At 42.5% G+C, this 12,288-nt stretch overlaps 1 protein-coding gene across 1 annotated transcript in view; it reads right to left on the reverse strand.

The window, feature by feature from the left end:
- C25H10orf67 (chromosome 25 C10orf67 homolog) overlaps positions 1–12,288 on the reverse strand; it is an 87,954-nt gene that overhangs the window by 43,308 nt on the left and 32,358 nt on the right. Inside the window, exons 9-11 of the mRNA XM_069458848.1 lie at positions 8,595–8,660; positions 1,719–1,775; positions 890–1,069 (exon numbers count right to left, since the gene is read on the reverse strand). Of these exons, the coding sequence (XP_069314949.1) occupies positions 890–1,069; positions 1,719–1,775; positions 8,595–8,660 (303 nt within the window). The remainder of the gene's footprint in view (positions 1–889; positions 1,070–1,718; positions 1,776–8,594; positions 8,661–12,288) is intronic.

Below are 12,288 nucleotides of genomic sequence, written 5' to 3' on the forward strand. Positions count from 1 at the left end.
TTCTGCCCCCTGGAGGGGAAGGAGGAAGACCACGGGAACACGTAGAAACAGGACAGAAGAGTTTGTGTGAAGCACTAGATGGTGGCCATATGTGTCACCAACTGGGTTCTGAGCTTTCTACAAGTGAACACTTACTTGCTCATAGTGCTAAAAAGGAGCCTTGGCTAGTTACCCAACCCGCAGTGCCACAGATCAACTGCTCAGAGAGTATAACTATCCCCAGAGCTAAGAGCCGAAGAATATTCTCCACCGTATCATCATGAAGGGAGGAATTGCGTAATGTCGCAAGCAGTGTCTCAGCGACCCCCACACGACCAGCCAACGGTGGGCTGAGCATCCCAGAGCTACTTCTTAGCAAGTCTTTTTATGTTGGCCGGTGGTACCACCCTAGGTCCAGTAAGAACAGCTCTGACTCTTTGGAAGGGCAGACGGGTAAGGAGAAACAACAGCATGTAATTCATGCATTCGTGTCTCTGATAGTGGGATTGAATCCAGTTGTCGATTGTGCAATCCTACAGGAGTGAATGGACTAGATACCTCTGTGTCTTTCGGGGAATCTTCAGGAAGCTTCTGATAGATGTTGGGCAGGAATGAGTTAGAAATTATATACCTTAGAAAGTGCCTAAGATGTGGCTTCTCTATTTTGCTAATTAAGTAGAGATTCACCAAGGCTTAGTGATGAAGCTAGATAAACCATCAAGCGTGGGGATAACGTTGGCTTCATCTTGAGAAAGTTAAGGGGCCTAACAAGGATGTGTTGGCTAAAGAGGAGGCACCAGGGCCCTGTTCAGATGTGCTCAGGCTGTCAGCCTTCCTGAGAGTGCTACAGGGACAGGAGTCCCTCTGCAGATGACAGGGCCCTAGGGTGTGTCATGGAAGCAGTTCTTACCCCGGACCGCTTTTGCTTTAAAGCTTTCTTCTTTGAAGTCTTAGATTTTTTGGATCCAGCAGACGATGCACTGGTAGACGCAGAATGTGGCCTTGAAGCTGCTTCGGGCTTGGACGGGGGCTTGGACTGTGGGGGACCCGAGGACGAGGAGGTCTCTTTCCACTTGGCTGATCGCGAGCGCTGGCACACCAAAAAGAACCAATTTTGTTATTCTCATTTTGTTTCTCAGGTTTGTGTCCCTTTCTTTTCCTCCCTTCCCCTCCCCGGAGCTGGAATGGCAGAGTTGACACTTCCAGTCCCAGAGGGCATGGATCTGTTCTTGCTCTGGGACCCCCAGTCCTCCCTAGCTGGACTTGATTTGCAGGGGAGGCTCATTTCTCCACTCCCCGCACTGATCCTAGCAGCCTAAGAGAAACAGAACAACAGATCAACGTTCCTGGGAAAGACCGGGAAAGGGGGGGTCTTTGTGGAGGGGGTGAGGTGGTAGCTTGAGGTCCGTATTAAGGCAGGAAGAAGGTAGGGAAGCAGAAGGTAGGAAGGGAAGTTCAGGGACCTGAAGGCAGGGCCTGGGGCCCCAGGATGGGTACACAGGGACACACTTCCGCACTTTGAAGCCCCTAGTGGCTTGCAGCTTGCTCTCAACAACCATTGCCTGATCTCCCATTCACACTTCCTGCCTCACTTTCACGAATTTTCTCTTTCAAACTCAGAAGTTGGAAAGTGAAAAGCCTCAGTATGGTACCTAGAGATTCTTCAATCCAGATCTCAAAATAAGAGAAACACAGAATTTAAAAAAAAAGAGAAAGAGAGAGAGAACTTAAATACCAACCTTGATGCTCAGGCTGCCAAACCTTTTTGATTCCATGTCCTCTTTCTGTCTATTAATCTAAAAGCAAAGGTTCACATCATTTGGTATTGTTTGCAAAGATTAAAGAAGAGAATTTTCTATAAAACTTCCATAAGTGATGAAAAAGTAGCATTTAAAACCGTTTGACTTCCAAAACTATTACGGGAATACAAGTTATAATATTGAAGGGGGATTAAGAGAAAACAAGCTTGTATCCAGAAAAAGAACATTAAAGAAAAGTGAACAGAAATATATAAAAATGCAAATATTTAAAGTAATTAGCATTAATTTATTGCTTTAAGTATCAGAGATTATGGAAAAACATGCATTGTTTGCTTATGAGTTGATAATTTGTTTGATACACTATTATAGCTATAAATTCTAGGTGTTACAAGATTTTTTTGAGAAATTTAAGATTATTAGTCAAACTTCAACAACATAACAAATGAAATTTTACTTTAAAAATCGATTTTAATTTCTGGCATAAAAGGCATATCAAAAGATGTATTATTAATGCATGCTTCCATAATATTAAGATTTTTTTCATAAAATAAATTTATGAGCAATGCCAGTCATTCTAAGTATGACTAATCTTATTTGAAATTAAGCAATGACGAAAAATATATCTAACCATTAATCTCATTGGCATCTGAACAACAACTACAATGGATTTTCAAAACTCTCTCGCACCTACTAATGGAGCAGAACTCAACAGAGAGCAGATCTGTCTTGGGATACGTTGAAGTCAGGGAGGCAGTTACTGATGCCCATGAAAGACTATTTAGATGGTCTCGGTGTACTTAAACTCAGCCTCATGTTGTCACGCATGGTTTAACGACGGGGATGTGTTCTGAGGTGTGCATCGTTAGGTGACTTCATCGTTGTGTGAACAGCATAGAGTGTACTTATGCAAACCTAGATGGTACAGCCTACTACACACCTAGGCTATATGGTATAGCCTCTTGCTCCCAGGCTACAAACCTGTACAGCATGTTACTGTAACAAATACTGCAGGAAACTGTAACACAATGGGAAGTATTTGTGTCTTTAAACATATCTAAACGTAGAAAAGGTACAGAAAAATATGGTATTATAATCTCATTGGACCAACATTGTATACGCAGTTCATTGTTGACCAAAACGTTATTATGCAGCACATGACTATATTATAGTTAAGTTCCATTATAATGGTTTGAAAATAATTTTCTCCATACGATTTTACCTATAAGAAAAGCTAAAGGCAGCTCAGAAATGGTAAATATCTCAGTAAATATATGGCTATTTTCTCTTACTTTCTTTCAAACACATAAGACTGTTTGAAGCAAGAATTATAACACTGGTATAAATATAAAACATATGACAACTCTAACGTGAAGAATGGAGAGATAAATTAACCAATATAAATAAACATATATTTGCAAAGGTTCTATATTTTACATGAAATTGCCCAACACTAACTCTAAGTGGATGGTCATAAGTTAAGATTGTAAATTATAATCACTACAGCAACCACTAAAATGTATAGCCAAATGACAATAGATATTAAAATGGAATTCTAAATTGTTATAAGGTAGGCAAAAAAGAAGAAACAGAGGAACAATGACAAAAAAAAAAAAAAAACCCAGAGAAAACATAGAAAACAAATAATGAAACGGTAGTCTTAAATCCAGTCCTATCAATAGTAACACTGAATGTTGATGGACTAAACAATCTAGTCAAAATGCAGAAATGGCCAGGATCTATGGGGGGGGGAGTGGGAAACAGGACCCAACTATTTACTGTCTATAAGAGAAGCACTTTCAATATAAATACAATGAGAAGAACTTTCTACTGTGAATTTTACATCAGGCATAACTATTCTTCAAGAATGAAAGCAAAATAAAGATATTCTCAGCTGGAGTAAAACTAAGAGAATTTGTTGCCAGTAGAGCTGCCCTCACAGAATGCTAAAGGCAGTCTTTGCACAAAAAGGAAATGATATTAGAAGAAGGCTTGGAACTTTAGAAAGGAAAGAGCAAATAAACGGATGAAAATCAGGGTAAATATTAGCATAATACACTAACTTCTTATGAGTTTCTTGAATCGAATTTCATGGTTAATGCAAAAATTTTAACATCATCTAATGTGGCCTTCAATGTATGTAGAAGAAATGCTTAAGAAAATTATATTTTAGGCCAGGCGCGGTGGCTCACGCCTGTAATCCTAGCACTCTGGGAGGCCGAGGCGGGTGGATTGCTCAAGGTCAGGAGTTCGAGACCAGCCTGAGCGAGACCCCGTCTCTACTAAAAATAGAAAGACATTATATGGACACCTAAAAAAAAAAATCTATATAGAAAAAATTAGCCGGGCGTAGTGGCGCATGCCTGTAGTCCCAGCTACTCGGGAGGCTGAGGCAGTAGGATCGCTTGAGCCCAGGAGTTTGAGGTTGCTGTGAGCTAAGCTGACGCCATGGCACTCACTCTAGCCTGGGAAACAAAGTGAGACTCTGTCTCAACAAAAAAAAAAAAAAAAAAAAAAGAAAATTATATTTTAAAAATGGGAGAGTAAAGGGCCCTAACTGGATGTGGTATTTCTACACTTCATTGGATACCAGTAGACTGTAATCAATCAATCAATAGAATTTAACGGACATTTAGGGGACACTCCCTATGACAATAGCAGAATACATTTTTTTCAACATTCACAGCTATAAACCACATCCTGAACCATACATTAAACCTGAGTACATTATTAAAAGTTAATAGTTTACATAATGTTTTCTAATCATAATGGAATCAATAACTGAAAGGTTACGGAAATCTCCAAACACATGGAAATTCAGCAACACACCTCCAAACAATTCCAGGGTTAAGAGGAAGTTTCAATGCATGTTTTATTTATTTATTCATTTATTTTTTGAGACAGAGTCTCGCTCTGTTTCCCGGGCTAGAGTGCCGTGGTGTTAGTCTAGCTCACAGCAACCTCAAACTCCTGGGCTCAAGTGATCCTCCTGCCGCAGCCTCCCAAGTAGCTGGGACTACAGGCATGTGCCACCATGCCCGGCTAATTTTTTCTATATATTTTTAGCTATCCAGATAATTTCTTTCTATTTTTAATAGAGATGGGGTCTCGCTCTTGGTCAGGCTGGTCTCAAACTCCTGACCTCGAGCGATCCTCCCACCTCGGCCTCCCAGAGTGCTAGGATTACAGGCGTGAGCCACCGCGCCCGGCCTTCAATAATTCTTAAGAATGTAGAGGGATCCTGAGATCAGAAAGTCTGAGAACCACCGGAGTGGGACCTAGAAACTGATCCTGGAAACCACATTCTAGTTAATCTGTATATTGTGTAGCTGTGTCACGTGAGCGTATTAACAATACTATGAGCTTATGAAACTGTATGTCGTTCATCCCAGAGTGTGGGTTAAGCCACTTTCAACTAATGATTTTTATTATTCATTCCTTCATTTACTCGTAACAAATATTTACTGTGCATCTACTCCACGGCGGCCACCATGTTAGGTTTGGGGGGTACCCCGTGAACAAGACGCTGTTCCTGCTCTCAAGCAGCTCACAGAATGGGAGCGGCAGCAAAGTTAGCACCATCTCCATAGAACGTGATGAGAGCCCTGAGAGAACTGGGCGCCGTGTGGATGGGAGGGGGGCTCCCCCTCCAGGCCAGGACGTTGGGGAGGGGGTGGGAGGAGGTTTCCCAGAGGAGGTAGGTACTGCCTGACCTCTGACCCAAAGGATGCGTAGGAGGGGACCAGGGGCTGACCGAGAGAGGGCACTTCAGGAAGAGGGGACAGCATTAAGAGACAGTACTCTCAGGCATCTTGGGACAAACGTCCTGATTCTAGGAGGATACATCTGTCTGCGGATTTCAGGTGGGGTGAATCGCAACCAGGGTTTGGGGGCTTCATCCTGATGAATTTTGAACAACACCCCTCAAGGGACCCCTTCTTTCACAAGGTTGTCTCTCCGCCTCTTTGACTCCATGAGGAGATGGCGGAGGCTAAGCAGGACCGCCAGATGTCCTTGGCGGAGCACGTTTCACTGGGCAGTGGTTAGGACCTCTCTGATGGCCAAACGGGCACCACGGGGGCGGCAGAACCTGCTGCCCCGCCTGCCGTGGCACGGAGGGGCGCAGCCACATGGGCCATACTCATATCACGTTTGTCTTGAGGAAGAGCCGCCATTCCCAGAGCTTCTCTATCAATACACCAAAAGCATCGGTTCCCTAGCTGGGTGGCCACACACGGCCATGTTACACGCCACAGGGCTGGGCACACCTGAAGCCTGTCTCAGGGGGAACTCAGGCATTGGGAGCCCAGTTTCCGCAGCGAGGCAGACTGCAGTGGTGACTTAGTGCCGTGTCCCCAGAATGGGGCTAGAGCAACCTGTATACCTCCTTCCTGTCTCAAGTCTTATCGTTCTGAGAACCCAGGTGCACTGGGAGGAAGCAGATGGAAATTAGTTAATAGGTAAGAGAAAGAGTTCAATCATAGTACTTTTCTGCTGAGGACTCTCTCTCTCTCTCTCTCTTTTGTTAGCTTCTAGATAAATGAAAGCCACTCAGCCCAGGAGCTGTAGAAAGATAGGGAATTATTTCATATGCTTCCCCAAAAGCCAATCTCAGGGTCCAATCACTCCCCGTTTCATTGCTTACCTGTCTATACTGATCGTGTATCTTTACTACCAGCTCTTTGACTTTTTACCTTATGTTCTTAATAAGCCAGAAAACAAATTGTATTAAGAAACAGGAATAGGCCGGGCGCGGTGGCTCACACCTGTAATCCTAGCACTCTGGGAGGCCGAGGTGGGCGGATCGTTTGAGCTCAGGAGTTCGAGACCAGCCTGAGCAAGAGCGAGACCCCACCTCTACTAAAAATAGAAAGAAATTATATGGACAGCTAAAAATATATATAGAAAAAATTAGCTGGGCATGGTGGCACATGCCTGTAGTCCCAGCTACTCGGGAGGCTGAGACAGGAGGATCGCTTGAGCTCAGGAGTTTGAGGTTGCTGTGAGCTAGGCTGACGCCACGGCACTCACTCTAGCCTGGGCAACAGAGTGAGACTCTGTCTCAAAAAAAAAAAAAAAAGAAACAGGAATAGACAATCATAAAACCAAAACCTTTCAGCGGGAAAGCTTTTTGATTTCTATACAATGACTGGGGTCAACTTCACCTTCTCCCACTCTCTCTTGCCTGGGCAATCGCAAGTCCTGGAAAAAAAGCAGTCTAGCAAGAAATAAAGGAAGCCCAAATAGCAACAAAGCCAGCCTCCCTCCCAGGGAATAACAGAATGGCTTGGGGGCAGTGGGAGGAGAGAGCAGGTTCGAAATAATAGTGACCTCTGCTGGGCCCCAAGCAGGTATGTGACGGAAACTTCGGTCACAAGAACCTCAACTCCACCCCCTCTGCTGAAAACAAGAACCCCCAAACTAGTTCTGAGCATCCTGAAGGCTCTCAGCGCTGTCGTGGGGTTTGCGGTGCAGGCTCTTGCTGCTTGGCAACAGGTTTGTGGCTCAACAAACCTCTAAACCACAAAATAAAACGTGATTGGTTCCCCCGTGGGCAATACAATAGCACCCGTTCGAGGCTTACAGTTAAAATAAATAGGCAAAGTAATTCAAAGAGTAAGGAATCTGCTCCTAGTATGAGCACCAATTCACCGACTGAGTAGTTTTAATTTCTTTTCTATTGCTGCTAACACACTGACAATATAACATCGGCTTCCCACTCTCTAAAAACACTTTCGATTTTAATGACAATACGCACATTTAGTTGTTTGTTTTCAGAAGCAAAGCCTGGACTTTGGAGGAATGACAGAAGAGGGTGGGGGATGGGGGCAGAGGAAATCCACCAAATAGACTCAAATCTAAAAATGGAAACTATTTTTATACACCAGGTATTTAAAAGTAGAGCGTTCAAAGCAACGTATTTGCTAACACATGGTTTTTGTGAATAACTGACCCTAATTTTTTTTTCCGTTGCCTGCATTCCCCAGTTGGTTTCATAGAAGGCTTTATTGTAATCTCGGAGCATTGTTTTGCATTAATTTCTATGACAAGGAACCCAAAACACAGGGTGCTGAGAGTAACAAAACAGAGTTAGGGAAACAGTCATGACTTGGCACAAAATGTGACAAGCTGTAGAAAAGCGAAGGTTTCAATATCTGGAGTGGTGTTGATTTCCTATGAACAACCTTTTCTCTTCTAAACAGTATCATATTCTTTTCAAGCACATTTAGAACGCAAGTCAAGCTGTGTTTTATTTTTTATTATAATAAACACAGTCAGTTTACTGTAACAAAGACATACTAGTGGTGATCAGTTGAAAGCCAACATACACCCCCATAAGCTGGGCAGGGGGTTGGGGAGAGCCTGGGGGTGGGTAGTCAACTGATAAAATAAAAGACCAGCCGTCTGGAAAGTTCTCTTAAAAGAACATAAAAAGGCAGTGTTTTCTTATGAGACTAACACAGAATGCCAAAATATCTAGCTGGGCTCTTTTTTTGTTGTCACTTATGGCAATTTGTAACTAAAAATAGCAAATCCTTCAAAATATTGGGCTCTTGTATTTGTTTTTTTTTAAATCTCCATAATAAAATGCAAAAATTTTTAAACACTGTTTTAAATGGTAATGCTATTTTTTATGTAAGACTCTGCTACATAGTATGTATATTTATCATGGAACTACTTAAACTGCTTTCTTTAAAATGATCACTTAAAAATGTTTATAATCATACATGCACTTGGATTTTTTGATAAAGGTGAAAGGAATAGTTCACAGGAACAAGTTACAAATAAAGTTTATAAAACTTTCGCAATTAAAGTCCTGAATTCAAATTCATTAGGAAATAATGGAAATGATCTTACCATATCTTGGACGAGTGATTGTTCATGTTCAAGCTCATTTCTTAATCTCTCTCTACCATCCAGTAACTGAAATAGAGAAGAAATTACAATTTGCTTAAAGACGAGAACACCTGAAATCCCTTCTCAATAGCATTTAGGGAAACATTTTGATATGAGAAAATGGATCTCAATATGATCAAAGGACAAATAAAATTTCAGTGGACTATCATGTTATATTACTGTAGAAGTATTATATAAGGAAGCAAAATATACACAAAAAATGCCAATTTACTTGCAACTTTCCTCACTCCAACCCCCCAAAATGTGACATTAATACACAACAGAACAAATCCTCATCTATCAAAAAGAACAATTTTTGTTTTACCCTTTATATGACCTATTTATCATATTTTAGGGGTTTTGTGCCATATTTATGTGCATATCGAACCATATTCACACCAATTGAAAACGGCCATTAAAAGCGTACACTGCAGGGCCAAAGTACCCGTGCAACTGGCCTCAGGATTTTAAATGATTGTTTGCTATTTGCAAGTGTTATACAGGCTGGTAAAATTCAACCCTTGGTTTGGACATCCATGCGATTCAATTAACTCATGTGTTTATTCATTCAATAAACACCCCCAGCGTCACTGTCCTTGTTGTCTCAGGACTTTATACTGGTTGATCCAAGTAATCTCTCCACTGGCCTCTCTTGCTCTGGATTTTCCTCCCTCTCATTCATTTTCTTTTTGAAACATGGATCGGATCCTACCGCAATGTTCAAGGCTCCTCAATGCACTCAGAAGATAATTCAAAGCTTTTTGCATGAATAGTTATCCTCTGCCACTGTGCCCTGCTCCTCGCCACGCCTTTCAAATGGCTCTTAGGACACCGTGTCCTGGCCAACTCTAAGCCCTCTTCTGGGTATCAGCGCAGTGTCCTTCCTCCAGCCTTCCCTGGTCCCAAACAATCCAGGCCGTGCGCCCCCAGGGCAAACTGCTTCCCTGCGTCCTGCCCCTATCACCTCTGCGACTGCCATCTCTGAGTCCCCGTCTGTGTCCCCACCAGAATGAAAGTCACGAGAATGGATTGCATCGTGGCAGCAGCTGCAAGATGGGCACTGATGTGGCTGTTATTCCATGATTGGAATTAAAACCCAAGCGCTACTGAGTTCCATGACTGAGAGTGCTTAGCCCAGACACATGGCAAGACGTCAGCCTACCCGGATTCAGGCCCGTTTCCAACTTATTTTGACTTGCACTCAAAGCTAAAAAAAAAAAAAAAAAAAAAAAAAAGACACGTGGCCTCCCTGAAGGCTTCCAAGTTGCCTCCTCCCCTTCTCCCGTTTCCTGCTCACCCCTCTCCTCACAGCCAGTCTCCCCACTTCCTGCCCCCTCCAGACTCTCTCCAAGCTCCCACCGCCTAGGCTTATCAGACTCCCACTCTCATTCTTGAGTCACAAGTGGTTCCACAAACCCGTCTCACACCTCATGCATTCCCACACCCACCCAGCTCTTTTGCCCGCTTGCCCACCTCCCCAAGAGGAGAGTATGAGAAAGGTTTCAGAGCTGTTTGCAAAGCCTTTCTAGAACCTTCCAGGTAAAGGCAGGTATCTCTTGTCTGTGTACATGCTCCTATTATAGTCCCGATCACACTGCCCTGTGGTTTTTTTTCTACCCCTCTAGACAGCAGGGGCTGTGTGTGTGCATGTGTGTGTGTGTTTGTGTGTACATTTTATTCTTACAGCAGTAGTGCAGGGCCTACCATTTAAAGGCCCCTAATAAACATTGCTGAACTCACTGATTTAGTGAAGGCTATGAAAGAAACTGGCAAATATCAGCTCTGATTTTGTTCAACAACGTCTGAACTTCTTCCCAATTGACAAAGCACTTTGACACACATCATCTCACTCTATCTCCCAGGAAGCTTGGGAGAAACGGGGGGGAGGGAGATAGGGACTGGCTCCCAGGGACCTAATGGCAGCAATGGAACAGGAACCCAGGGTTCTAGATTCTTTCTGCTCAATACAACACGTGCCTGTATATTCAGTGTCCGTGTGGAGCTGAAGCTCCAGTGCAGATAGAGAAAAAAGAAAAGACAAGAGACAGGATTTTTAAAAAATCACCAAGGAGATTACAGGTCTGTTATATTTGTCTGCAACAGAGCTGTCAAATAGAAATATAATGTGAGCCATATGTATATAATTTTGAATTTATAGCAGCCTTGATAAAAAGGTAAAAGAAACAAGTGAAAGTAATTTTAATAATATATTTTACTCATCCCAATATATATCCAAAATATTACCATTTCAATGGGTAATCCACATTAAAAATTACTAGTGAGATAGTTCACATTTTTTATGCCAAGTAAGTCTTCAACATCCGGGGTGTATTTTTCACTTACAGCACATCTCAGTTTGGGAGCTAAGGTTTCATTGGAAATACTTTTTAAAAAAAATTTTTTTAAGGCTAGTTGTGGTGGCTCACACCTGTAATCCCTAGCACTCTGGGAGGCTGAGGCCAGGAGTTCGAGACCAGCCTGAGCAAGAGCGAGAACCCGTCTCTACAAAAGATAGAAAAAATTAGACAGATATGGTGGTTGTGTGCCTGTAATCCCAGCTACTCAGGAGGTTGAGACAGCAGAATTGCTTGAGCCCTGCAGTTTGAGGTTGCAGTGAGCTATGATGACACCACTGCACTCTAACCCGAGTGGACAGAGCAAGACCCTTCCTCAAAAAAACAAAACAAAACAAAACAAATATTTTTTTTTAGAGACTAGGTATCTCTATGTTGCTGCCCAGGCTAGATTTGAATCCCTGGGCTCAAGCCATCCTCCAACTTCGGCCTGAGTAGCTGGCATTACAGGCATATGCCACCATGCCTGGCTGGAAATACCTTATCTATATTTAGATTTCATAAAATGTACAGATGAAAGAGCAGATTTAAGTTATTGAAGATATACATAATGTTTTTCCAATAGCTGAGACAGTCAGCTTTTAAATTTAGATGTAAAGTAATTAAAAATTAAGCAGTTAAAGATGCGGTTCCTCAGTTGCACTGGCCAAATTTCAAATGTCTAATAGCCACATGTGGCCAGTGGCTACCTCTGGGCATTGCAGATCCAGAAAGTTCAGGCAGCACCTCTTTGACATGTTTAAACTCACACAGGGTATAACCAGCCACTCAGGGGGCATGTTTCTTTCCAACTGGGGGCTTAACAGTGAGTTTTTTTTTTTTTTTTGTTTGTTTGCATTAATTCCTTATTGTGCTCTTCCTAGAGAGTAGAAAGCTTATGCAATTCATTTCTACCAGGAGTAGTAGAGAGTGAAGAGTTTGAGAAACATTGCAAGTAAATGAACTGGTAATGGTTAAGGGAAACTAGAAAGCCAAGATTTCCTTCTTAACCTTAGAAGTTGATGCCAAGAAGATTAAATGGGATTGACATTGTCACATTGCAAATGAGGTGCAGCACTGAGAAAATGAAACCTCCTTGTGAAAACCTTTGCGGGATTCGGTTACCAAAGAAAGTACCTCCCAACTCTGACCCCTCGGGGTAACCATTTCTTTCAAAAAATACTTCTTGGAAGTAATTTTATCTGAAACCTAAGAAGATCCTGAACTGCAAAATCGGACCTGGCTGAAATCTAAAACTGAACTTGGACATGTGTGGCGACTGAGCTCTCGAAATGTGGCCAGCAGGGCTGAGGAACAGAATT

The sequence above is a fragment of the Eulemur rufifrons genome, chromosome 25, assembly GCF_041146395.1.
Source record: "Eulemur rufifrons isolate Redbay chromosome 25, OSU_ERuf_1, whole genome shotgun sequence".
Lineage (NCBI taxonomy): Eukaryota > Metazoa > Chordata > Mammalia > Primates > Lemuridae > Eulemur > Eulemur rufifrons.